Source organism: Mauremys reevesii, linkage group 1, assembly GCF_016161935.1.
Source record: "Mauremys reevesii isolate NIE-2019 linkage group 1, ASM1616193v1, whole genome shotgun sequence".
NCBI lineage: Eukaryota > Metazoa > Chordata > Testudines > Geoemydidae > Mauremys > Mauremys reevesii.
The window spans coordinates 62,175,225-62,202,880 of record NC_052623.1 but is presented as its reverse complement, the minus strand read 5'-3'; the positions used below and the strand labels follow the sequence as shown (position 1 = coordinate 62,202,880).

Genomic DNA, 27,656 nt, shown 5'->3' with positions numbered 1-27,656 from the left:
GCCAACCGTCCAATTCCCACAGCAGCCCGCTTCGCTCCCTCAAGCCCCGCCCCACACTGAGCCAACCAACGGACGCTCATCGGAGTGACTTCACCTCGCCCTCCCAAGCGCCTGAACCAGCCGGCCACGCCCCTTCGCCGTTAAGGCAGTAGCTTCGTGATGACGTAAAGATGCTGACGTAAGAGCTCGCGCCGCGCTAGCTCGTTGACGGGGGTTTGTTGCCACAGCAGTTATGTGGGGTGGAGCTGAGTCGCCGGAGCCGCTAACGGGCGGGTGAGGCCAGCAAGACCGATGCAAAGTGCGGAGGGTCCGGGCGATGGACAAGTGGCAGCCGGGCGGAGAGTCTGCACCGCGGGCACCCAGACCGACAGCGTGTCAGGTGAGCGCCCCTCCCCCAGGGATCGCCCCTCCCCCCACCCCGACAGCGCCTCAGGTGAGCGCCCCTCCCCCACCCCCAGACCGACAGCGCCTCAGGTGAGCGCCCCTCCCCCACCCCCAGACCGACAGCGTGTCAGGTGAGCGCCCCTGCACCTAGGATCGCCCCTCCCCCAGACCGAGAACGTGCCTGGTGAGCCCCCTTCAATGCCCTTTCTACTGGGACCGCCTCACAGCATGTCAGGTGAGAGCTTCTCTGTTCTGTATCCCCAGAGGACAGCCCGCCCCGATATCCAGGTTGACAGATAAGAGGGATCTTTCCATGCCTTCAGGACTGAGCCTGGCAGCATATCCAGCAAGAGTCCCCTTCTATCCCAGTTGTCTCCCCTCCCCAAACTGGAACCTACTCCCCAGCTCCTTGGTGTCCTCCATCACTAGAAGTTGATCAACTAGGGTTGTGTGTCTTTCTAACAGATGTGCTGTAGTCAGTGGTGAAAGTAAAGCGGTATGGTCTGATATGGTGTACTGGTAAAAAGTGGCTGCCGGTACCGGCCCCTGCCACCTTACTTTAACGTTGCTGCCACTTTTGCGCCCCGGCTGCCAGTGTGGGGGACAAAAGGAGCAGCTGCCCCAGGGCCAGCAATTTAAAAGGACCCAGGGCTCCGGCTGCTGCTGCAATAGTGGCAGCAACATCTGGAGCCCTGGGCCCTTCAAATCGCCGCTGGAGCCCTGGGTGGCATGGGCCAGGCAGCCTGGAAGGGCTGGCTAGGGGATGCTGACCCCCAGCCCTTCTGGGGGGGCAGAGCCAGCCCCGCCCCTTCTGGGGCCCCCGTACTGGTAAGTTTTCAATTTTACTTTCACCCCTGGCTGTAGTTCAAACAGCAGTTTTAGGCTTGGTAGAGAAATCATTGGGTGAGGTTCTTGGCTTGTGTTAAGCAGGTCACTCTAGTGGTCCTTAAAATCTATCTCTACAGTGGAGGAGGCTCCCCCAGCTGGGACATGGACAGCATGTTAACTGAATCCCATTTTCAAAAAGCTTACCGTTCAGTAAGTAAATACATAGAAGAGAGAAGAATATCCTGGAAAACAAGATCTGTGGATGACTGTGTTCTCTCTTTCCCTCCACTCCCTTATCTCTTCGCCATCTTTTCTAATTATAATCTCATTTCAGTTTACACTATGGTAAAATCTTTTCTAGGTAACTGGTCCTAATTTGCTATTGCAAGAGCTTTAAGTGTAGGAGTATATATTCTCACGTATGTTAGCAGATCTTCCTTTGTAGTTCTTTTTTTACATGATAAATACACTTTAAAATTATTTTATGATTAGAAATGTCGCTTAGCCATCTATTATCTTTTGAGACACTCATTAGGGAGTTTGTAAGTCTATTTCTGCCTGGTGACTGTTCCTCTGGCAGGATGGCTCAGAGATTTTTCCCATCATTCTTCTTGAAGTTTTCCTAGTATTACTAACAATGGGTGTTTCCCACTAAATTTTATTTATATGGTTTCCTGCTAAGCCAGTACTACTTACTGGAGTTTGGAATCTAGTTTTATTTTTTTCCTTGTATTGTATGTCTTAACTGGGTTTTATGACCTGTGTACTTAATTATGAAATGTTCCTTTTCTTAAAAGTAACACTGTTGGAATTATTATTAATACAGGATATTACCATGACACCAATTCAATCATAAATTCCTTTATTAAATCCAAAGACCAAATGATACCTGAACACTTACTCTAGCCATGTCTAAAAATCTAAATATGCCTTTATATGCCTACAGGCATGATCCACCTATAACAGGGCCCAAATAGAGGTTTTGCAAAATAATCTTGCAAGAGTATTATGAAATTCTAACTGAAACTAATTTTGATTGGCTTCAAATTTTCCCTTACAGTGTTTGTGACCCAAATGTAGCAGGGGGAATAAGGTGTATGTGCAGACTGCCCATGAATACCACATTTACGCTGCCTGAGCACCATGGGAGATAAAGATGGTGCTGCTAAAGCTCTGCTTAAGAAGAGAACTAGTCTCCCTTCTGCTTGAATTCCTCCCAGAAACCCAGTCCTTATGATGGGTACAGGTGGGAAGAAAACTTTCTGTCCAGCCTTGGTTCTCTTTCTGCTAGTGTAAACCCTGGGAATTGAATAACAAGCATTTGTTTTCCCTGCTGTTGAGTGATACCAAAATGAAGGATAGTGTTACTTCCTGGATGACATTTTATGTGACTCAAAGCTTGGCTCCAATCATTCCTAAGACTAATATTCTAGCTAGGAATTGCCCTTTGACACTGCTTTTGCTGAGTCTTGTAGTGGGGATGAGATCAGCATCCTCAGGATTATTTGGGAGGATGATGGTGCTTTGATACACCTGCAAAGTTCTCTTTCAATAAATATACATTGGCAGCAGTTACAAAAAAAAAAGTGGTTTGATTTTTCAAAAGTTCTGAACTCTTGCAAAAAAGGAAGAAGGAGGATCTGGGGAACTACAGGCTAGTCAGCCTCACCTCAGTCCCTGGAAAAATCATGCAGCAGGTCCTCAAGAAATCAATTTTGAAACACTTCGAGGAGAGGAAAGTGAACAGGAACAGTCAGCATGGATTCACCAAGGGCAAGTCATGCCTGACTAATCTAATTGCCTTCTATGATGAGATAACTGGCTCTGTGGATGCGGAGAAAGCAGTGGACATATTATTCCTTGATTTTAGCAAAGTTTTTTATACCGTCTCCCACAGTATTATTGCCAGCAAGTTAAAGAAGTCTGAGCTGGATGAACAGATTATAAAATGGATAGAAAGCTGGCTAGATCATCAGGCTCAGTGGGTAGTGATCAATAACTCCATGTCTAGTTGGCAGCCGGTATCAAGCGGAGTGCCCCAAGGGTCAGACTTGGGGCTGGTTTTGTTCAATATCTTCATTAATGATTTGGAGGATGGCGTGAACTGCACCCTCAGCAAGTTTCCAGATGACACTAAACTGGGAGGAGTGGTAGATACGCTGGAGGGTAGGGATAGGATACAGAGGGACCTAGACAAATTAGAGGATTGGGCCAAAAGAAATCTGATGAGGTTCAACAAGGACAAGTGCAGAGTCCTGCACTTAGGATGGAAGAATCCCATGCACTGCTACAGACTAGGGACCGAGTGGCTAGGCAGCAGTTCTGCAGAAAAGGACCTAGGGGTTACAGTGGACAAGAAGCTGGATATGAGTCAAGAGTGTGCCCTTGTTGCCAAGAAGACTAACAGCATTTTGGGCTGTATAAGTAGGAGCATTGCCAGCAGATTGAGGGACGTGATCATTCCCCTCTATTCGGCATTGGTGAGGCCTCATCTGGAGTAGTGTGTCCAGTTTTGGACCCCACGCTACAACAAAGATGTGGAAAAATTGGAAAGAGTCCAGTGGAAGGCAACAACAATGATTGGGGGCTGGAGCACATGACTTATGAGGAGAGGCTGAGGGAACTGGGATTGTTTAGTCTGCAGAAGAGAAGAATGAGGGGGGATTTGATAGCTGCTTTCAACTACCTGAAAGGGGGTTCCAAAGAGGATGGATCTAGACTGTTCTCAGTGGTACCAGATGACAGAACAAGACATAATGGTCTCAAGTTGCAGTGGGGGAGGTTTAGGTTGGATATTAGGAAAAACTTTTTCACTAGAAGGGGGTGAAGCTCTGGAATGGGTTACCTAAGGTGGTGATGGAATCTCCTTCCGTAAAGGTTTTTAAGGTCAGGCTTGACAAAGCCCTGGCTGGGATGATTTAGTTGGAGATTGGTCCTGCTTTGAGCAGGGGGTTGGACTAGATGACCTCCTGAGGTCCCTTGCAACCTTGATATTCTATGATTCTAACTGACATTAACTTAGGTGGGTTGCAGGTGTTCAGCACCTCTGAAAATCAGGTCACACTATATTTGTTTAAGGTCCATTTTAACAGATATTTGGAATTGCCTTTCAAACATGTAATACAAGCTATCCATTGTGCTACACAGTTTTGTTTACCATCTATAAGGAATATATATGATCTGGCCACAGGAGGGCTCTGAAATTCATAAATGCAATAAAAATATAGATTAATGGGATAAACTCTACAAGCCAAAATTACATGAAGAGTAGACCTATTGTACTGTTTTATTTTTCTTTAGAAAATGTGAGAACAGGAATTTCCTCACACTTGTTATATATTTCATAACAATTGGGGTCCCTCAGGGATCATTTCTGGGTCCAGTTCTGTTCAATATCTTCATTAATGATTTAGACAATGGCATAGAGAGTATGCTTATAAAGTTTGCGTATGATACCAAGCTGGGAGAGGTTACAAATACTTTGGAGGATAGGATTAAAATCCAAAATGATCTGGAGAAACAGTCTGAAGTAAATAGGATAAAATTCAATAAGGACCAATGCAAAGTGCTCCATTTAGGAAGGAACAATCAGTTGCACACATACAAAATGGGAAATGACTACCTAGGATGAAGTACTGCAGAAAGGGATCTGGAGGTCATAGTGGATCACAGGCTAAATATGAGTCAACAATGTAACACTGTTGCAAAAAAAGTGAACATCATTCTGGGATGTATTAGCAGGAGTGTTGTAAGCAAGACATGAGAAGTAATTATTCTGCTCTACTCTCCGCTGATGAGGCCTCAGCTGGAGTATTGTATCCAGTTCTGGGCACCACATTTCAGGAAAGATTTGGACAAATTGGAGAGAGTCCAGAGAAGAGCAACAAAAATGATTAAAGGTCTAGAAAACATGACCTGTGAGGGAAGATTGAAAAAATGGGGTTTGTTTAGTCTGGAAAAGAGAAGACTGAGAGGGGACATGATAACAGTTTTCAAGTACATAAAAGGTTATCATGAGGAGGAGGGAGAAAAATTGTTCTTTTGAACCTCTGAGGATAGGCCAAGAAGCAATGGGCTTAAATTGCAGTAAGGGCAGGTTAGGTTGGCCTTTAGGAGAAACTTACTAACTGTCAGAGTGGTTAAGCACTGAAATAAATTACCTAGGAAGGTTGTGGAATCTCTATCACTGGGAATTTTTAAGAGCAGGTTAGACAAACACCTGTCAGCAATGGTCTAGATTATATAGTCCTGCCATGAGTGCAGGGACTAGACTAGATGACCTCTCAAGGTCCCTTCCAGTCCTATGATTCTATGATTGTTGCTGTAACGTGCACATATTACTTATGTTTGCATTTATTCTAATTAGCTGTGATGCAATTTGTGATTCTTCTGTGGAGAGAACTCTAAAAATAAACTGTTGTTTAAAAGGTCAGTTACATTGGGTTGTATGCAAACACATTTCTTTACCTACTTGTCTCTCTATCTGGATTCACATAACAGCACCCATCGCTACAGTATCCAAATGCCCACATTCCTCTTCTCCTCCTCCTCCCCCACCCCCGAGATAATCAACATAAAAATAGGTCACTGGTCTAATTGTTCTTCCTACTTTCCCTGAGACAGTTAGGGCTGTTTTAAAAATAAATAAATACAAATTCCCTTTTCTATCCCTTCTTGCTTTCATTTTTTTCACCTTCCTTCCTGTAGGTGTTAAAAAGGATGGGAGAAAGGATTGAGCCTTGTGGGACTTCACAGGTGACTGCTCTAAAGCGTAGAGGAGCATTTACTCATCACAGCTCTCCAAGCATCCCTAAAGGAGGGAATGGAAGCATATCAGAGCTATTGTTTCTGAGGCAAAATAGTAGTATTCTGTGCCAACTGTGTAAATGCTATAGACCAAGGGTAGGCAACCTATGGCACATGTGACGAAGGCGGCACGCGAGCTGATTTTCAGTGGCACTCACACTGCCCAGGTCCTGGCCACCGGTCTGGGGCGCTCTGCATTTTAATTTAATTTTAAATGAAGCATCTTAAACATTAAAAACCTTATTTACTTTACATACAACAATAGTTTAATTATAGATTATAGACTTCTAGAAAGAGACCTTCTAAAAACATTACAATGCATTACCGGCACGCGAAACCTTCAATTAGAGTGTATAAATGAAGACTCGGCACGCCACTTCTGAAATGTTGCCGACCCCTGCTATAGACAGTCCCAAGACATCCTCCTATCTGTGTATAGGGGGAGGTCATCCATCAGCACTACCAGAACTGTATGTTCCAAGACCAGGTCTGGATATTGAATAGAAGGAGTCCCAGATATTGGTGGTGGATAGGTGTGTTTGGGGGTGACTCTTTCCTAATTTCATGGTTATCTTAATCAGAAATTGAATATTCCACACCAGACTGTAGTTTGTAAGATCTGCTAGACCCAAAAATGGTTTCTTGAGAATTGACCAAACTGTGTGGTACATTTTACTAGTTTCATTGGTAGTGGTGATGACGATAACAGTCTGTTACCCAAGAGCACCTAGCAACTTCGCTATCTTTCACCACTTGTTAAAGGCATGTGTCTGACTCACAGGAGGTCACTTGGATTTCTTTCAGCACATTAAATGTGCATTTCTCCGTGAATGTGCCAAATTCAGTGGGACCCAATGTATGGCTGCTGCTTTCCCCCCACAAGTGGGATGACTTCTGTGAAAAGTATGTTACCAGTTCCTCACATTATACACAGCTGGGTAGACAAAGCAATTTGTGTTCCAGAAAAGTTCTGTGTAGTGGGATTTACCACAGCAATAGTAGAAGCAAAAGATCCGCTAGGCTCTACCATGGCTGGTGTAGAATTTCTAGGAAATCTTTGTAGTTTATTTGCATCTGATCATATTTTCTGCCAAAATTTGTTTCATTTCCTTCTTGCTTCATTTGATGGAAATAGCAGAAAAGCATGGTGATCTGTGAGGCTGGTTTTGGGGAGAGATGAATGTAGGCACTAATATTACTAGTGGCCATTGTGTGGTTATAATGCCTCACTAGCTCTTCCATTGCTTGGTCTACAGGACTAGGGAAAGTTTTCATGGTAGATGCTTAGAGTAATGTTTAGGTCATTAAAAGTGTGAAGGAATTCTTTATTTTAAAAAGAATTCTTTGCTTTTCAGTTTTGGTAATAAAATTAGGGGAAATCGCTGACTGTTTTCACTTTCAAGATCATACTGTTGCAGTGTTTGAATTTTAAATTCTGCATATTTAATTTACTGTTTTTACTTATATATTAATGGAACAGTTTCTTTGTATTTATTACACTTATTATAAGTACACACTTGTATTTGAATTACATGTGTGTAAATTTAGAAAAATTATATATTGAGTATATGCTAGTGTAAAACAACTTACTACATTTTCTGTAGAGGAAACATCAATGTTAGTCATTGGCTTTATAAATGCTTGTTTTTACAAAATTTAATTTGGGGGCCAAATTTAAGCTACACTACCGTCCAGTGTGTATTAAGCAAGGTATTCCATCTTTTTCTATCTACACTATAGAACACCAGTTATGAGTCTTAGTCATTAAAGCAATACATGATTTTTATCAGTTAATATTTATCTTTCATCTTTTTTTCTGATGACAGGTCAAACACCAAGGCTTTCCAAAGTCAATCTTTTCACTTTGTTCAGTCTCTGGATGGAACTATTTCCCCCAGTTGAACAGCAAAAGAAATCGCAGGTAAAATATATTGCTTGTAGTTTAGTTGTCCTTCCTGAACAAGATGCTAACACTTTGTCTATGAATACACTTAACCAGACTATTGTGTGTTATCATTTACACATATAATAAATACTTTTCAGGTACTTTTTAAAAGTACAGAAATTGTATTGAGTGTATTTCTGACCATTTTTTCTTCTGTAATAAATGGCAGGAGGAATAAAAGCAGAACCTGAGAGCAAAAATTTAAGAATGCTATCTATTCACCATCTAAACTTAAATGTAGTTACATACTTTTGTTTATATCCAAACCTTGTTCAAACAATAAGATTATTGTAAATGCTCTTCTGTCTAAGGTACTATAAATGGTATAGCAGAAAAGAATTGAGATGTCCTATATACTACAATAGATAAGTAATTCCAGTCAGCAACATTAACTTTGGTCGTATTATCTCAAAAGAGGCTTGCTGACAGATATTAAATTAGAAAAATGGGAATGCAGTTATAAATGTGACAGAATGGTGGCCCAGATTTAAAAAATTGGGCTGAAATGCTAAAGAATCTTTTGAGACTGGTGGTCCCCTGTATTTTTCAGCACATGTTCCGATGTGTTGCTATGTGATGATTTCTTGAACTGTCTATACCTTACTCAGATGGTAAGAGGGTGTATGCTGATGTAGTGTTATGGAAAACATTATGGTTTTGTTTTGGAGTCTACATCCATGGATTTTCCTGTAGTCCACCAAGCTGGCCAATGGTTCACTCAACTGGGGCTTAAAAACATGGATCCTATCGACAGAGCAGACTCTTCTTTAAAACACAAACCTTCTCGTATAGTTATAGGAAACTGTCATTTAAAAACCAAACTCTTGAGTGAATAGTAGGTGCATGGAGCCATTTGAAATGTCCATTGCACCTTTTTAAGGCTAGAATATCTGGGTGTTAGTGAAAAGGGTATTTATCTGTGTCAACTGGTCTCCTGGATAACTGAAAGACAGTGATGCTTCAAATTTGAGGTGTTTTTTGTAAGCACTTTGTTACAGGGTTCTCTCTAAGTGATCCCTTTGGGATCAAGGACTTTGTTACTCTTCTTTAAAAATAATTAACTTTTTATACATTGCATACCTATATACCACCTGATGGAGTCAAGATAAATCTTAATGTACTCCTCTTGTCTAGTGCCAATACTTTCACACAAGTGTAAATGTTGTTTCTTCATTTAAACTGCTTGAAGGGGAAACGGCAATACAGCTCATGTATAAACTAGAAGAAAAGGAGGGTAAAATAAAAATTGGTGGTAATTAGAAATCTGACTCAAGCCTCAAAGTTAGGTTCCAAATTTAACTAACTTGCTGTTCTAGGGTATTCAAACCCACTCTTCTGATTCTGCCTCTGATGGAGATATGGGCTTCTTGTCTATGTTTGACTTTGGGTTCAAACTTCAGAAAGTGACTAGGAGAGGGCAGGTGGTAGGCAGCTACATGGGGTTGTACAAAAATCCCAGATACATAACTGTCACTAACAATGGAATTTCTTCATAAATCTTAAGTCTTTCAGTTCTCATTCTTAGTAGCTGTAACACCATGATGGCCATTATTAGAAAAAATTCATTGGGCTAGGCTGTCTCCTATTTTTCCACAAACACAGATGATCCAGATGTAGCAAATGTTGCCTGCAATGTACAAAGGGAGGATTTGTCTTCCTGATTCCCCAGGAAGCCTCTGTGGAGATTAGCCTGTGCAAATGAGGAGAGGCAGAACTAGTGTTGGAAGCTCAGCTGTTCTCTAGCATAACTTAATCCTCAGTCCTGGGAGGGTGAATAAGAGTGTTGAACTCGTCAGCATTCTTACATGGAGGGCTCACTGTGCAACAGAGAGGATTCAAGAATGTAGGCAATGACTAGGATTGGAGGCTGTACCCTGGCCTTTCCACACAGATCCCTTGAGCCATGGTTTTAGCTTCTGTGGCTGGAAGGGAGGGAGATAAACCTCACTCAGATGGAATCATTCAAAAGATACTGACTGGAAATTTGTGGGATGTCCCATCCTCTATGTGGATTTTCAGGGGATAATCTGCCCCAGAAAAAAAGACAGTAAGATTTCATGTGTTTTGACTGGAAGTTTGTTACGGGATCTGTTAGATGAGTAGAATGACTAAAAAAGATTAGCATGTACTTCCAAGACTTATAATGAACAGCACTGCCTAAAGGAAATGTAACCAAGAGATGTATCTGTCGATTAATCTCTGAGAGACCAGGTGGGTGAGGTACTATCTTTTATTGGACCAGCTTCTGTTGGTGAAAGAGACAAGCTTTCAAGCTACACAGCATAATACAAGATGGAACAGATTGTTTAGCATAAGTAATCCTCCTTGCATTTCATAGACAATCATAGAATATCAGGGTTGGAAGGGACCTCAGGAGATCATCTAGTCCAACCCCCTGCTCAAAGCAGGACAAATCCCCAGGGTTTTTTTTTGTTTTGTTGATTTTTTTTAACCCCCAGTTCCCTAAGTGGCCCCCTCAAGGATTGAATTCACAACCCTGGGTTTAGCAGGCCAATGCTCAAACCACTGAGCTATCCCTCCCCACCGTGACACTGCATACCTTTCCTAGACCTGAAGAAGAGCTCTGTGCAGCTCAAAAGCTTGTCTCTGTCACCAGTGGAATTTGGTCTGATAAATCTACTTTCTCTCTCCAATATCCTGGGATCATGAAACATGTTTTGACCATCATTGCATTATTATAGCCCAAAATGCAAAGAAGTGCAATGCTGCGTGTAGTTAAGTCCGTGCTTTGTGGAACACACTGAGTGAGCTATGGCATCATTATGAACTTTTAATTTGTAACAAAAATTAATAATGTACTTTTTATATAGGTAAAGAAGACTGGCCTGGTCGTAGTGAAAAATATAAAAATGGTTGGTCTACATTGCTCCAGTGCAGACTTACATGCTGGTCAAATTGCTCTGATTAAACATGGATCAAGGCTTAAAAACTGTGATCTTTATTTTTCCAGAAAACCATGTTCAACTTGTTTAAAAATGGTTGTAAATGGTAAGTTACAGACTGTAGTATGGAACGGGTAAATATGTTAATTTAGATGTTTTGCTACTTATGACTGACAGTATACAGAAAACTCATACTCCCTGGGGATTGCCCCAGTTCTGTATGTAAATGTTTACCTCATTGGTTTGCATAGTAAGCCTTGATATTTTCAATAGGGAAAACCAGTATTAAATGTCTCTATTCTGCAGTTGGTGATTCAGGAAGTGGGACTCTTTCCACTGAGCCAGTAGCCACTCAGTGACTCGGGTACTGTTAGGTGGCAGTACTGTGTTCATTACTTGAACATAAAACTGAGGCCTTTGACCACTGTCATTATCATGACACTTTGCAAGGGTAGCAGTGTTAACCTGGAAGTCCTGGTTAGTTTTATCCCAGGTAGTTACATTCTGCTTGCCTACCTGTAATTTTACCAGAAGATCCAATTGCATGCTAAGTATTAACTGCAGCAAAGAGGAATGTGAGTTGGTGTGGAATTCAGATGAAGTTCTTTGAAATTCCTTTTCCATTTAAGATCAAGTGCATTTCACAAGTCATATTCTTCGTCTTTGTGTGGTGTGGACTGACTACACTGTTCTTCAGCAACCCTTGCTTTTCACCACCTAGGGCACCACTATAAGAATCTGTTTTTTTGTTATGCACTGGCAATGTGGTCAGGTGGTACAAGACGTAAAAGTAAGGAGTCCCTGCCCTGAGGAGCTTACAATCTAGAAAACAATTAGCTTCAGTGTATTGGAGATGGTGCATCTTGGCCTTTTGGTTGCCAGAACTGTAAAAGCATAATAGAAGCAAAACTAGCTAATCTAAGACACAATAATCCCTTGATGCTGATATTTGCCAGCACATATGATACTCAAATGCAGTTTGAAGAACACCCACTCCTTGTTGTTAAAGGGGTCAAAATGCAATATTCTATGATAATGTTTTAAAGTTAAGGTTATGAAAAATGTTTTTAACACCAGTGTTTGCACACTTCCTGTTAACCATGTGTATCTTCTGTTTCAGCTGGAGTGAACAGAATTTCTTATTGGCCTGCAGATCCTGAAATAAGTTTGCAGAATGAAGCCTCCAACCCTACCAGTACTGAAGATGCAAAGCTAGATGCCAAAGCAGTAGAAAGATTGAAATCAAATAGTCGAGCTCGTGTGTGTCTCTTGCTTCAGCCTTTAGTGTGTGATATGGTGCAGTTTGTAGAGGAAACCTCCTACAAGTGTGATTTCATTCAAAAAATTGCAAAAACTCTGTCTGGGTGTAACACTGACTTTTATACTGAGTGTAGACAAGAAAGAATAAAGGAGTATGAAAGTTTATTCCTAATTTCAAATGAAGAAATGCACAAGCAAATATTGATGACTATGGGTCTGGAGAACCTCTGCGAAAATCCATATTTTAGCAATCTTAGGCAAAATATGAAAGATCTTATCCTGCTTTTGGCCACAGTAGCTGCCAGTGTCCCTACCTTCGGCCATTTTGGATTTTATTGTAATGGATCGCAACAGACAAATGACATGCACTATCAAAGCTTGCCCCAAGAAATTGCAAGGCACTGTATGATACAAGCCAGGTTACTGGCGTACCGAACTGGTGAGTTTCTATGTGAATGGGAGAAAAGCCAGTCTTGTGGTGATCATGGGACTGGAAGTCAGGAGCCCTGGTTAAATTCCTGGCAGTGCCAAACACTTCCCATCTGACCTTGGGCAAGGTACTTACCTGCTCTGTGCCTCAGTTCCTACATCTGTAAAGTGGGGGTACCACTTAGAGTACCTCACAAGGGGCCTTCATTAATGTTTGTAAGGGGCTTTGAGCTCTTCAGATGGAAGGCGCTTTCACAGTGCAATTATCTTACACTGGCAAAGCCTCAGCCAGCATGTGTACCCCCTATCTGAAAGATTACAGCGTTATTTAATTTATTGGAGCCCTTGCAAGATCTTTTATATACGAACACTAGGTGTCACTTGTTGACAAAAAGGTGATCAGTTGGCATTATGGTAAGCATGGTATACACACTTAAATAGAAAATAATAGTAAACAGAAATAGAGATGCTCTTCCATATCTGTTCATTACCCACTAGCAGAATACTAGTTAGTTTTGTGTAACAGCATTTTCCTATTCCCATTGTTTAGTAGTGATAGTCACTACACATTTGACAACTGACCATTCGACTTGCAAAGATTCTGGAGTTTTGAAGAACAGGATACTTTTTTTTTTTTTTTTTGGTAGAGGACAGAGGCTATGAATTGACTTTGGCCTACTTTTGATACCAATGATTTCTAATCCCCTTATTCTCTAGCTAATTAAATAATGGCAGACTTGTGCAAATTGCCCAATTAGAGACTAAAATTCTTTGCACTATTATGCAGGACTCTGAGAAAAAATATATACTCTACGTTATAACCCTTGGAAGCTTAAAATTGACAATACTTTCCTTACTCATTTTTTTGCTTCCTCCATGTTGGTTAGTTACTATGTTTGCCAGTGTTATTTTTTTATTTTTTTCATTAATAAATAGTAAAGCATTTGTTTGAAAAATTCATCCAAAATTGATTAGATTGATTTTTTTCAACTACTTTAAAATAGGTCATATAACAAATTGTTCTATTGAAAAGGGATGTAAATATATCCCTTATATTAATATATCCTTTTCCTTGACATGCACATTTAAAGTATTGTATGTGTCAGATTCCCTAGGACATACCTGGCTATAAGAAACTTTTACATCCTGTGTTTTGTGAAGAGATCTCATCGCATTTAGAATTCTTTCTCTGACACCTATCACATCATTAGTCCCCATGATTAAGAAAATCGGTTTGACTGACTCAGATGTTTGGTTTTCTGGAGTAAAGTATGGTTTGTTTTTTGGTTTTTTTTTCCTTCCATCTTTTGTTCTATAGGTCAAGGGGGAAAAATAACAGATGGCAGTAGGGTAACTTCTAGAGAGAGCCAAGTACCAAGAGATCTGCATGCTTTAGGGTTATTTCATAGTGTGTATGCATTGGTACTAGATAGCCTAAGTGTCTCCTAGGACTTAGAGAATGTTGGACAAAGGGCGCAGGAAAACTTCCTTATATTAAGTCATACCACCTTTAACCTGTGGATCTTTCATCCAGCCTCCTGTTCCTTGCCATTTCTAAGTTTCCTTAGTGTGCAAGAGACCTCGGCATAAGTCTTTGGGTTTTTAACATAAGATTGGCTTCAAGAAGCACAAGCTATTCATTCTTCCTGGTATCATACACCATAAGCCCCTAAACCCTCTACATCCTGCAACCTGCACAGTTGAGAGCCACAAAGCATACAGTTTATGCATTAATGTATTTGTGAAAGTCCTGGAAATGGTGTAACCATCAGAGGTCTTGATAATGTCATAATTAAAGTGTTATATTAAATAAATGACATGCAAACCACAGGAAGATCAGTGGAGAAGGACATAGATGCCCTGGCTGGCACTATATAATTTTTACAGGAAGGATATTTCCCATACTTCCTTTCTGCAAGTAAACCACTGCTCCCCAAAACCAAATGCAGCACTGACATAAGATAATGTAACCTCCATCTAAGTTAATGGGCTGTCCACCCATGTACAGGTGGGCAAAATTTGGTTCATTATTCCAGCCTCTCTTCCAGGGAATCTGAGGCAGATTTCTGGTATTTGCATGTAATTGGACCCAGCAAGGTTCAGAAAGTTCTTTTGTCTAGTTCCTAATTATCCTCGAGGCTTTTGGGCCTCCAGAACAGCAAGAGGAATTCCTTCCAGAAATCTGTCCTTTCTTACAAGTGACTCTGGTGGCACTTCTGCAAAAGCAAAGGAATTCCATTCAATTCAGATCAGTAAATCAACTCTTCCTACACATCCAGCACCAATTTTTGAATTGATGAGTGATATGCATATAGTGGTGTGGGCTTGGGATGCTGTTCAGGTCTGGCATCTGTCTGCATGTTCCTCAATAACCATAAAATAGGGAAATATCTGAGAATGATAGGTATTAGCTAACAGGAACTCTCCGCATATGTGGCACCCATGTGGCTTGTATCCTTTCAACCTGCTCTAGAGCCATAATGAAGAATTTTCTTTAAATTACATATTTTTAAAACTCCTACTCTAGCTCTCTTGCCTCCCTCTGAAAAATTGTATTTATTTAAAGTTCCAATTCTGCCCTCAGTTACAGTTGCAACTTTAAGTCAAAAGAAGCTGCTGGGTGCTAAGCACTTTGAAAACCAGACCGTTTATTTAGATGCCTAAACATAGGTTTTGTAGCCTGGCTTTATGCTTTTTTGCAAATTGTGCCCTTTGAAAGAATACTCATTTTGGAAAGTTAGGAGGCAGGGTTGGCACAGAATAGAGAGAGAAAAGGATCAAAGTAGGGAGCACATGCCAAGATAAGTTGAGGCAACTCCCATAACCTGGTGATGACTCAAGCCTGGGCTGCATAGCCCTTTGGACTCAGTTTTAGACCACAATATGATGACCATCTTATAAACCAGAGAGCATCATTCAAATTATCTAAACAAAGAACACTGATTGATTCAGGTAAGGGGGGATATAAAACTTGAGGAAGAAGGTTTACAGCCACAAATTGTTCTTCTGTTTTACCTTTATTAACTGCAGATATTTGTCTGGATAAGTGTTTATGTCCAACCCAGCTTGTCCTATTTAGGCCTGCAGTGATATTGAAATAGACCTGTAGCATTAGTTATACCATGTGGTAAAAAGGGGATAAAAGGAAGGAGAACAATTCATGCTGGCTAATATATAGGAATAACTAAGAAAAACATGTCAATAATTTGTAAGACCTGGTAAAAACATTTCTTTGGCAGGAAAGTCCCCCTGTAAGTGCTGAATTCTGCATGGCACCAAGAATGCTGGGAGATAGTTAATTGGAACAGCACAGTTGAAGCGTTGTGTACTGAAAGCCATAATGTTCTTTACCACCATAGCACACCCCATTTTTAACCAGTTAAAATGCCTCCCGTCAGAAATACCTTGGAAGACTTTCAAATAACTTAAATGAAAGTTCTGTTCAAACTCCTGCATAGTGTGTAAGAGAGAGCCCACAAAACTCTTCTGTACTAGAGCTTGATTCTGTGTGTGGCTATTAAAAAGTTTGTCTTTTAAATAAATTTTGATTAATTCTTTTTTCTTTTTTAAGTTTCCAAGTGATCTTCTGCCATCCATTAAACTCCTTGGTGCTATGGGCTAGATTCCCAACACAAAGTCCTTTGCTTTGTGTAGGGTGGCCAAAGCCAATAATCACAAAGCACCTAGTGTTTCTAGGTAGCTATCTTCTTAGCACACTTTGCCTTAGTAGTATCTAATAACTGTCAAAAGAGACCCAATGCTTATATCTCTCCACACTAAAATCTCTCCACAATAATTACATTATTTAGTCAGCTAAGGTGTTGGGGAAAAGACACAGGCCTGAGTGAGGAGGGCTGCATTCTGTTCTTGTCTTTGTCATAGACTTGCAAACCTTTGGTAAGTGTCTTAATCTTTCTGTGCCTCATTTTCCCTATCAGCAAAGTGGAGCTAATATCTCTCAATGTGCCATGAGGCGTCATTCATTAATTGTTAGGTAATGCTGTCAGATGTCCAAATGGAAGTTTTCTACAAAAGTGCCTATTACTTATTACTTCTTATACATTCTATATTTTAGAGGATCACAAAACAGGTGTTGGAGCTGTTATTTGGGCAGAAGGAAAATCTGTGAGTATGGAAAAATTGTCACTTTGTCTCACACTGGCAGTTTGTACTTCAATTTTGCTCAGCATTGACTATATTACTTTGTAAAAGAGAGGTGTTTATGCATTATGTTACTAAAAACTGCATTTTTTTATTCTCTGGTAACTAAATTAACTTTTGGTTGATAATTAGGCTGTCAAGATGGATTAGTATGATTGAGTTGGTAAATGCCACAATGTTTGTGCCTAGCTTCTCATCTGTTAGACTCCATAGTAACAGAATTACGGTCATTCCAGGTGTCCTAGCTACAAAGCTTTGCCAGTACTACTAATCCAGCAACATGTGCTGTTCAACAATGTCACTATTCAGTTCTTCACCCCTAGAGAAGTCAAAGGGCAACAGTTTACCTGACAAATCCTTGTTTGATGCAACTGTAGTGTTACGCCACACTGAACTTTTTGCAGCAAATGTCTGGGGAGCGTACCTTCTTTGGCTCCGAGTAGGGTTTGAGGGAATGGAAAAATGCCAAAACAAGGCATATACTAATGTGCAGCATTGACTCATAAATGGTAAACCTAGACAAAATGTATTCATGTACTGAACTATACTGTTGTGATGCAACAACAAATAACTATAGCAGTGCTGGATGTATCAGAATGACAGGTTATTTTACTTCTGTGGGAAAGGATCTTAACTAATCGTAGATATGTCTCTCTGCTGTTTCTCCTGCTTCAATTTGCTTTCTTGGTTCTAGCTGCTCTTCAGTGGAGCAGTACTTTTTGAGAACCCCATCTATTTAGTGACAAAATAAGGACTGGAGCCTCAACTTGAGTCACAGAACTTTAGCCTCCGATTTTATGCCTTGGTTCCTCACATGGCACTAGAAAGATAAATGTAGAATGTTATTACTCTCCTTTTCTTTTCATGCCCAGGCATAAACATCCTTGTGCTAGAGCTCATTTCATAGGTCTTTTCCATCTTTGATTATTCTTACTCTATTAAAAGAGGTAGTGAGTCCTCCTGCAAGTGCAAGATTATTACATGATGTATTTTCTAGCACTCAGTTTGGATTATTTCATTCTGGTCATCAGTTGTACCACAAACTATTCTAACTTCAGCCGCTAACTTCTTTACTATATCAACATGTTTGCCATCTGATAGATCTCCATGCAATGGCCAAATAAAGGCTTTTGCATCTCGAGCTCATCCTGTAGCTACTCTTTCCTGCTCTCACATATTGCAGTGTGGCTTAATGACTTAGTCATTCATACTTTTTGTTGCCTCTATCAGTGCTGCTTACAAGGAGAAGTAGCCAATGAGATTAACTTGCTTTATTTATTTTGTTTGTGTTATAATGTGACCATCCAGTGCCATGGATGGATATGGAGATAGGTGGCACTGGATGGTCACGTTATAACACAAACAAAAAATATATATATGAACCCCCATCACTACACACACACACACAATATACTGCTAGTGAAAGCCCAGCTTTAACTCATAGTTTCTACAACTCAGAATTTGAACACTGAATTAAATATAGGTATATTGGGCAGCACCCTGCAGATGTTCAAATATTAAATCAATCTTGATGGTTCACTTTTGCAGAGCTGTGATGGAACAGGAGCCATGTATTTTGTAGGCTGTGGTTATAATGCCTTTCCTGTTGGATCTGAATATGCTGATTTTCCACACATGGATGATAAACAAAAAGACAGAGAAATCAGAAAGTTCAGATACATCATACATGCTGAACAGAACGCCTTGACATTCAGGTATATGAATCTGTTATTTTAATATCAGAAAAGAAAAAGGCAGTTCAGAGATGAGCAACTGATAGATGCAGAGCATGATGTGATTATGAAAGGTGCTATGTATAATCAAACTACACATTTAAACATGATGTAAAATTTGAACATTCACAGATAAAGTAGGTTCTGTGAATTCTTCAAAACTGTGAAGGACTTGGCTTAAATTGTTCATTCTTGTGTTGTGTGATGGGTACCATTAAAACTCAACAGTCACCATCTCTGCCACCTGTCATAACCACATTATTGTCCTGAAATGAAACACTGAAGAATGGTAAATACTGAGTCTTTAACGGTGCTGTGTTTGTCATTCAGATAGCAAATCCTAACCAAATGTGTCCTCTTGTTCCCACGTACTTTGGTAGGAATAACAATCCTGCTCCGAAGAGCAGATTATAATATGATTAACAGAATTTCTTTGCTCACTCACATAAGCCTAAATCACCACCATTCAGAATGGTCGAGTTTTTAATTTCAGAATCTTTTTCTGACTACTTGTAGGTGTCAAGAAATAAAACCAGAAGAGAGAAGCATGATTTTTGTGACAAAATGTCCCTGTGATGAATGTGTGCCTTTAATCAAAGGTGCTGGCATCAAGCAAATCTATGTAGGAGATGTAGATGTTGGAAAGAAGAAAGCAGACATATCATACATGAAGTTTCGTGAACTTGAAGGCGTTAGCAAATTTACGGTAAATGATAGAACCTACAGAATTTTTTAAAAAAAAATCTTCAAGTGTACAGGAATGTTAGGAGAGCGGTGGAGACAGGGTGTAGAAGTTCTACCATCATGTTGCCTAATCCTGCTTGGAGCAAGGTTCAAAGAGATGGGAGTAAAAATGCCTGCATTCTGTCTACACTGGTGTTTGCAACATTTCTGTGCTAGTGTGAGACCCGTGATGGAAAAAGTGCTAGTGTAGACAAGCCTTCCGATACAGTTTTTTCAGTAGGAGCATTTTCCTGTTAATAGCCCATTTTTAAAAACTCTCCTGCCACTTGACCAGATTCAACAAGCTCAGACAGAATCCTCTCCTGCCTTCGGTAGCTTGGAAGATCAGTTTCCAATGTAAATGCTTCCAGGTGCTTCTGGGAGATTAAAATGAGACCTTCCTAACTATATACAGCCCTGTCTTCAACCCTCCCCACAAAATCTGGGTTTTTGGTAACAGGCTGGGCTGGGAAAAAATATAATATAATATCCCCTCCTCCCAAGATTCTTCTCTTTTTTTATTTTTTGTGTTGAGTGCCTGTCCCCTCTGCTACCATGTGGGGAGGCCAGGGCATGTGTGATGTAAGAGAAGAAAGAAAGAAAGAATATCAGATAGAAGGGGGGGAAGGACCTCAGGAGGTCATCTAGTCCAACCCCCTGCACAAAGCAGGACCAATCTCCAACTAAATCATCCCAGCCAGGGCTTTGTCAAGCCTGACCTTAAAAACCTTTACGGAAGGAGATTCCATCACCACCTTAGGTAACCCATTCCAGAGCTTCACCACCCTTCTAGTGAAAAAGTTTTTCCTAATATCCAACCTAAACCTCCCCCACTGCAACTTGAGACCATTAGGCCTTGTTCTGTCATCTGGTACCACTGAGAACAGTCTAGATCCATCCTCTTTGGAACCCCCTTTCAGGTAGTTGAAAGCAGCTATCAAATCCCCCCTCATTCTTCTATTCTGCAGACTAAACAATCCCAGTTCCCTCAGCCTCTCCTCAAAAGTCATGTGCTCCAGCCCCCAATCATTGTTGCCTTCCGCTGGACTCTTTCCAATTTTTCCACATCTTTGTTGTAGTGTGGGGCCCAAAACTGGACACACTACTCCAGATGAGGCCTCACCAATGCCGAATAGAGGGGAATGATCACGTCCCTCAATCTGCTGGCAATGCCCCTACTTATACAGCCCAAAATGCTGTTAGTCTTCTTGGCAACAAGGGCACACTCTTGACTCATATCCAGCTTCTTGTCCACTGTAACCCATAGGTCCTTTTCTGCAGAACTGCTGCCTAGCCACTCGGTCCCTAGTCTGTAGCAGTGCATGGGATTCTTCCATCCTAAGTGCAGGACTCTGCACTTGTCCTTGTTGAACCTCATCAGATTTCTTTTGGCCCAATCCTCTAATTTGTCTAGGTCCCTCTGTATCCTCCTTTGGAAGCCCGTCTAAAGGGACAGTATATGGTACATACTCTGCAAAGTGAAAAGGGGCAGGCCAAAGACAGAGCTGGGAGTATCTCCATGGTATCTCCCTACAAAGTTTTCCCTTAAATAAGATTTGCTAACTCGGTATATTTGTATGAAGTGACCTCCTCCAAACCCTCTTCTTCATACACTGGGGTGGGGTTGGAGGTATCCACTGGAAGGGCCCATTCAAGAACATAGCTCTTGGAGGAGTCAGAGTGCATAGCATGGAAGGTGGATCTAGGTGCCTGTTCTGAGGCACTGGGTCTTGTAGGTGTTCAAGATCATGGATGTTGGTGCAACTCTCCCATTCCGGTAGGCAATTCCGCTTCATAAGTGGAAGTTGTGGCCATACGGTTTTAACAGAGCAATAGTTTTTTCCTTCAAAAGGTGACGTGTGAAAAGAAAGCAAACCTTGTTTGTAGTTTTATAGTGTCAGAGGAGCTCACTTCCTTAAAATGAAGTAATGTCCCAAACATCCTCTTCCTCCCATTCTTTGTTTTTGTCCTCTAGAATAAATGAAACTTTTTTTTCTTTTTCACAGTGGCAACTAAGCCCATCCCACACTGATGTTCATGAGCCCACAGCCAGAGAAAGTAAGTGTTTGTAGTAACAGGTTGTAAGTAATTACATACAAGCAATAAATACAACAGATTTTGAAAACAAACCCTGAATACTTGCAAGGTTATAGCTCACTTTTCAAATTCTGACAGAGACAACATGCCTATTTAAACTTTCAGCTAGATATTAGTGATGAGTATAAAACTTCAGTATTCGTTAAAAAAAACAAACCTGATACCCCCCACGCAACATAAATATCCAGTAGTGCTTTATTCAGGTATGTAAGTTATCCATAGTATCCTAGTTTTTGCACTGATGAATCCATCCTATTGGGAGGGTTTTTGAAAAGCCTTCAAGTGACTTGGAGCACAAGTACCAGTGACTTTCAGTGAGATGTGGGCTCTGAAGTCACTTAATGCTTTCAAAACTTCAAACCACTGTCCACGTTTTATAAATAAAAAAATACACCAATACTTTTAATCACTTTTTCTCAGACAACTCTCATTTCCATTGCATTTAATGGCAGTTGGTCCCCAGATCAGTGAATGTGAGCTGTTTCCCACTCCTTCAACCCCAAGCAAGCGTATGTGCCAAGTGAGCTGTCACTTTCCGAAGACAGGAATTAAGTCACAGTGTCATGCTAAGGCCCTTTCTGCACTAGGGGAAATGATTCACTGCAGCAAACTAGCATCAACTGTTAGCCCTTGGAATGCCTCTGAATCAGGTTTGGAAATGGTATAAACAAAGCCAAAATATTTGTAACACACAATGCAGAAGGCATGCTAGATATTTTGTTCCAGTGGGTAACTGGGAATACCTTGACTTAAAGTACTGAGTCTGCATACTATATACACAGCTAGGAGTTTCACTGATTGTTTCTGGTCTGTGAGAGGCCACAGAGCACTGACTAAACTCCAGCATGCAGTGAGGTCTGTGTGAAATTTGCGATCGATTCTCAGGGGCACTCTCTTCTTTGGTTGTTTGGTCAGGAATTCTGAGGGTATTTCACCAGATATTACACGGGTGTTCGCTAACCACTGCAGAATTCCAATAACTAAACCAGGGGTAGGCAACCTATGGCACACATGCCGAAGGCGGCACGTAAGATGATTTTCAGTGGCACTCACACTGCCTGGGTCCTGGCCACTGGTCCAGGGGGCTCTGCATTTTAATTTAATTTTAAATGAAGCTTATTTACTTGACATTCAACAATAGTTTAGTTATATATTATAGACTTATAGAAAGAGACCTTCTAAAAAAGTTAAAATGTATTACTGGCACGTGAAACCTTAAATTAGAGTGAATAAATGAAGACTCGGCACACCACTTCTGAAAGGTTGCTGACCCCTGAACTAAACTATTTTCAACCCTAGCTGAGGAGGGGTGCATAAGGTCCCAGTGCTTGACAGCTGTTGTCAACAGGTCATTTTCCAAATATTAATTCCTTTAATGTAGTGCCCTTGAGTTTTTAACCATCTCCATTCTGGGCCGCTCAGTATACTTACCTCCAGGGCTTTGGAGCGGAGCCCGGAGCTGGAGCACAGACCAGCAGGTTTTTGCCCGGAGCTGGAGCGGAGCAGTTCAAAAATTTGATTGCTGCATATCCCTGCTTACCTCACAATGGCTATGCTTAAGTGGAGTAAGCTCATCCATCTGGGGAAAGGTGCTCCCTTATCCTTGCTGAAACTGAATGTGCTATCTCTGTTTTCAGCCCAAGGTATGAGAATCCTAAAGTGCTGTGTGCACACAATGCTGTGCCTGCATAGCGTGTCTGTCTGTCCTAAAGTAGATGAAATATTTTAATTAATTGATTGCAGTTTTAAACCCACTCTAATCTGTGAACAAGTATTCATAGTTGGGAATGTGGCAAGGGCATTGACCTGTGCCTTCCCTGGGAACTTGGAGTACATATGAAAGAGGAAGATCTGTGTAGGCCCTGGATCCAGACTCAGACCCATGTGTTATAGCAAATAAAAAAGGATAGACTTTGATCTAGAGCTCTTGACTCCCATCACTGTGTGCTAATGACTATACGAACAGCATGTGCTGGCATGTAACCAGCTTTCTTTCAGTGGACCAATAGCTGCGTAATTCTCAGTTGCCTGATACGTTATATAGGTATCTCTTAGGGCTTGAGTCTGCTTAATTATCCCCAGAGAGAAGGGGGTGAACTAATATCTGTTATTGGACCCACTTCACCATCTTTTCTCTCTAATATACTGAGACCAACATGGCTACAACAGCACTGATATGGTCACAATACATTTGAGTGTTTAATGTATATTTAATATTCTCTTAAAACATCTTGTGTTTTAGATGGCGTACAGAAAACACAATCACTAGATGAACAGCAGCACCAGAGCAAGAAGCTCTGCCTTGGAAACCATTGAGCAACTAAGTACGAAACAAGCAAGGTCTCTGCAGATTCTCCATAGCACTTTTATAATCCAGCCTGTTTGTACTAGCAAATAAGGATGGGTTTTATTTATTGATTGCTTGAAAAGAGATTTTTTAGAATAATTTTATTTATGATGTCTTAAATGTTTTATAGCATTTTTAATTTAGATGTTTATGAAAAGAATTTCTGGAAAAATGCTGCTTATATCATATACAAAATTAATTTGGTGGCCACCACTAAGATTGCTTTGCTGGCTGGTCGTTGTTAATAAAAATTCAGATCAGAGGACTGGAAACTAGCTCATTGCTCATAGGACAGAAGAATTTTGGGGGAAAATAGCAAATGGCATCTGCATGGCTTGCAGGAATGGATTGCCATGCTTCAGGCAATCAGAACACAGCTTTGCAGAAATGATAAGGCCTGATTATTCACGTGTTCTGCTTGTGGAAATACCACAGCATACATGGTTTGTAGACAGTAACTATAATTCTGTTGCACTAAAGTAGGTTTAATTTTGATTTTCAATCCTCTGGTATAAGGGCTATAAAGTCATTGAATGTCCTCACTAGATAAATGACTCCGAGATAAACCTTAAAGTGTTTTTCATAATTTTCTCTCTACAATAGTAGTAGGAGTTGCTATTCTGTGACAGCATTCTCTTGCATTGACTTTATTTGTTATGGATGCTTTTAAAAATGGACTTCAGTTGAATACTCCTATATGGAGATCAGTTTGTCACTGTTTGTTTAAAAACTGGAGCTAGCTGACTTCAAATGTGACACACTCTGTACCTTGTGTACAACACACAGGGATGCTTGGCTCTTAGGTCACATAGGAAGAATTTTTTAAGACATCATTAACAATATCTTAGAACAGTCATTGTCCTATAGGAAACTCACTGGCTAAATTACCAGATTTCCTTATGTCCCTTGTTAGACAGGAAGACATGAACCAGTGAGACAGAATGGTTTCTCGTAGAGACCAATACTATACTGATAATTAAAACAGGAGAATGGAAAGTGTATTAGAAACCAAACTGAACTTACAAACCCATCTCATTAATGGCTCTGAGGTGGCACTGTGTACAGTTACCAAGTGACAGGTGTTTGTACTTTGTCAAAATACAAGGGCATCCTCAATTTTTTTGGTCAGAGGTTAACTCCACCCCACATCCAAGCTACATTTGCTGGTTTTGAACATGACTTGACTGACAGTTGATCCAGATGTCCCAGGAATCCCTCTCCCTTCACTCCCCCATGCCAAGCTCCCAAGTGTAAACTCCTAAAACCTCTCCCTCCTCTATTGCTAGCAAGGTATACAAGTGGCTTCCGCCAAAATGTAACAGCAATTCACTAACTAGTAGCTCCTCTTCCTCCTCGTTCTCCTGCAAACCCAGCAGGAGGGCAGGTTCCCAGCTGGGAATCCAAACTCGAGTCTGTCTCCCCCATGATGATGCTGATCATGACTAGACCCTGGGGGCAGCCAAGGCTTTTAGAAAAAATGTAATACTGGAAACATAAGTGCTTGTTAAGAGAGAATTTTCTCGCCCAGCAGTAGCACTACTATCTCCACTATAACTACATGCATTACACCTGATAAAAACCATGGTATGCTTTAAATAGCAGTGAAACTGTAAAGCAAAGCAAGGCATGCCAGTAATTTCAATACTGTCTGTATCTGCTCTTTTCTGTTACTCGTTTCCAGCTGCCCTGGTGAACTGTAGAATATACAGGACCTTCAGCTTTCATTTTTCCTACAGTGGCAGCCATATATAGAGTCTCAAATTCTTGGTCTTTCTAAAAAGTTAGCATGCTGGTAGACAGGGCTGACCAGACAGTAGGTTGTTTAGCAGACATCTGTCATGTAACACATCTTTTACTGAGAGGCTTTTGTGTCATTGTTACATGGTTTGGCAGAGGGTCTCAAGTCTTAATCTTCATGGTCTCTGGTTAAAGTCTCTAGGTTCTGGTTCTAGATGCACAGAGTTGCTGCCTGTGATTCCTGAGATGCAACATGTTGCTGTGATTCCTTATGGGCTTGTGGTGCCTGTTTACTCCTAAATGCTTGGGACCTATGGTCTGGGTAGCCGGTACAGAGCCTTTACAGGAGCTTTTATTCCCTTACATGGATATGTATCTTGAGTCACAATGTAGCCCTCAGTGGAATAGCAGGAGCTGCTGTTTCCCTTCAGCCTGTTTAAATTTCTTTAAAAAAATATTCTGGAAACTGTCTGATGCCAGATGATGTAAGTGTATTTTGGGTGGAGAACATTCTGCCACTAACATCGGTGTATTGAGTAATGTCCATGTGCTGCTGCAAGTGTTAGTGCATTTCAGGGTTAAGATGTTTACAGCTTCATTTCATCGGGCCAGACTCTTGGCAAGTGATCCTATTGAAGCCAACTTCTTTGTAAATAATGGTGGCAGAATCTAGGGCTTAATGAGAACTTTGAAACCATGCTAAAGAGCTAGTACAACAGTGACGCAGAAGGAAGTCCATGACCTGAAATAACTTGCCTGTCATTGTGCCACTAACTACGTGCACTTTCATGCACTAGGATAAAACAGAGGCCTTGCTCTTGTACCTGGATCTGCACAGATGGATCTCTGTGCCTGCGTCTACCCCCTTTGGCTTCAGGTGGCCTGCACAGATCCAGTTGCAGCATTAGAGCTAAATGAGGACAGCAGAATATGACCCAAACTGTTAACCCATCTTTAAAGCATACAATGCTGTACTAAAATATTCTGGGAGCAGTAGCAGGCCAGTATTCCAGTGAAAACAGATTCTCTTTTAAACCATGGGTAGTCAGTTTTAAATTAGTCTTGGGACATTCTTTCCCCTTTTGACATTTATTAAATTAATCTTAAGTATCCCTGTGTATTAAAGGGACACTGTCAAGGTTAGTACAGTAAACAAAGAAATTTGAACTACCCTTTTCCCTAATCTATTTGCAAACTTCATGAAATTCTTTACATGCATTTTTTTCTGTAGCTAACGGTCTGATGTTCCTCCAGGTTTTCTACAGACTTCACAAGTAGCTGAGGATTTATTAGTAACCCTACAATAATAAACTAGTATGTTTATCGGATGACTTATATATTTTTGTAAGTAAACAGATTTTGTGTCTACCATTGAAGCAGCTGTTATAAACTGCAAGGAACAAGGGTCTGATAGTTATCACAATAGAGGCAAAGAGAAAATGCATCAGAAGATACATTCTTTGACAGTTCTTTTAAAATACAACTTCAAAGTCTGAATCATGGTGGAGGTTTGTACGTCAGTTCTTTTAAATTTGAAACCTTTATTTTTGTAAAAATTGCTTTTAAAAAAGGGAATTATTCTGGATTATTTGTATAGATTTTGTTGTGCAGAGGTTGATGGTGACATTTTATAATTGCTTTTAACACAGAGTGTGTGGGGTCTGCATTTCTACAGTGTTCTATCATATTATTGCTACAGCTCAGACTCACCTTCTGAAGCTCTCAAAGTTTTGAAGAGTCTGGTCTTGCACATGTAACTCCATTAAAGTTCTGTGCGTAGGACTGGACCCTTACCTTGGCTTGTAGCTACAGTGTGTCCCCAGCTCACTGTGCCTCTCAGATCATGGCCCATTTAGATGCTGCTGTGTGCTTTATCCATTGAAAGATGCAAGGAACACTTTCATGTTTTCTACAGCATTTACTTGAGCATGTATGTGAAGAATTTCCTCTGTCATCCTATGTAAAGATATAACTTTAGCACACTGGCTCTTTAAATTTAAAAAATGTTATTTTACATTTTATATTAAAGTGTGAAATTTCTACATATGGGAGTTTTGTTTGGTCCTTTCAGCTCATGTGAGAACAAGTATATTGGAAATGTTAAATATCAGTAACTTGTCTCTGATGTGATGAGAATTACAGAAATGATCATTCTTGGTGTCTGTCTTATAGCAATACATGTTTTTTGGTAATAAATTACTCTAAAGATAAGTACTGAAGTGTTTTCAAGTGGCTTTGGTTTATTAAGAACAGTATTAATGCTTTGAAATACATGCACTTCTTCATTTGCTAACTATAAAGCT

General features: G+C 40.6%; 1 protein-coding gene across 6 annotated transcripts; it reads left to right on the top strand.

The window, feature by feature from the left end:
- CDADC1 (cytidine and dCMP deaminase domain containing 1) lies at positions 1 to 27,523 on the top strand. 6 transcript variants are annotated; one of them, XM_039487788.1, is made up of 9 exons: positions 1 to 379; positions 7,845 to 7,939; positions 10,935 to 10,972; positions 11,987 to 12,565; positions 16,631 to 16,680; positions 18,265 to 18,431; positions 18,966 to 19,155; positions 21,179 to 21,230; positions 23,512 to 27,523. In XM_039487788.1, the coding sequence occupies exons 1-9, from the start codon at positions 317 to 319 to the stop codon at positions 23,583 to 23,585; spliced, it is 1,308 nt and encodes a 435-aa protein (XP_039343722.1). In that variant the 5' UTR covers positions 1 to 316; the 3' UTR covers positions 23,586 to 27,523. The 6 variants fall into 6 exon arrangements, with proteins under 6 accessions (XP_039343722.1, XP_039343703.1, XP_039343714.1 ...); XM_039487769.1 differs by having other exon boundaries at positions 9 to 379; positions 10,795 to 10,972; XM_039487780.1 differs by lacking the exon at positions 1 to 379 and adding an exon at positions 1,347 to 1,422 and having other exon boundaries at positions 10,795 to 10,972.
- Positions 27,524 to 27,656: the final 133 nt, after the last annotated feature.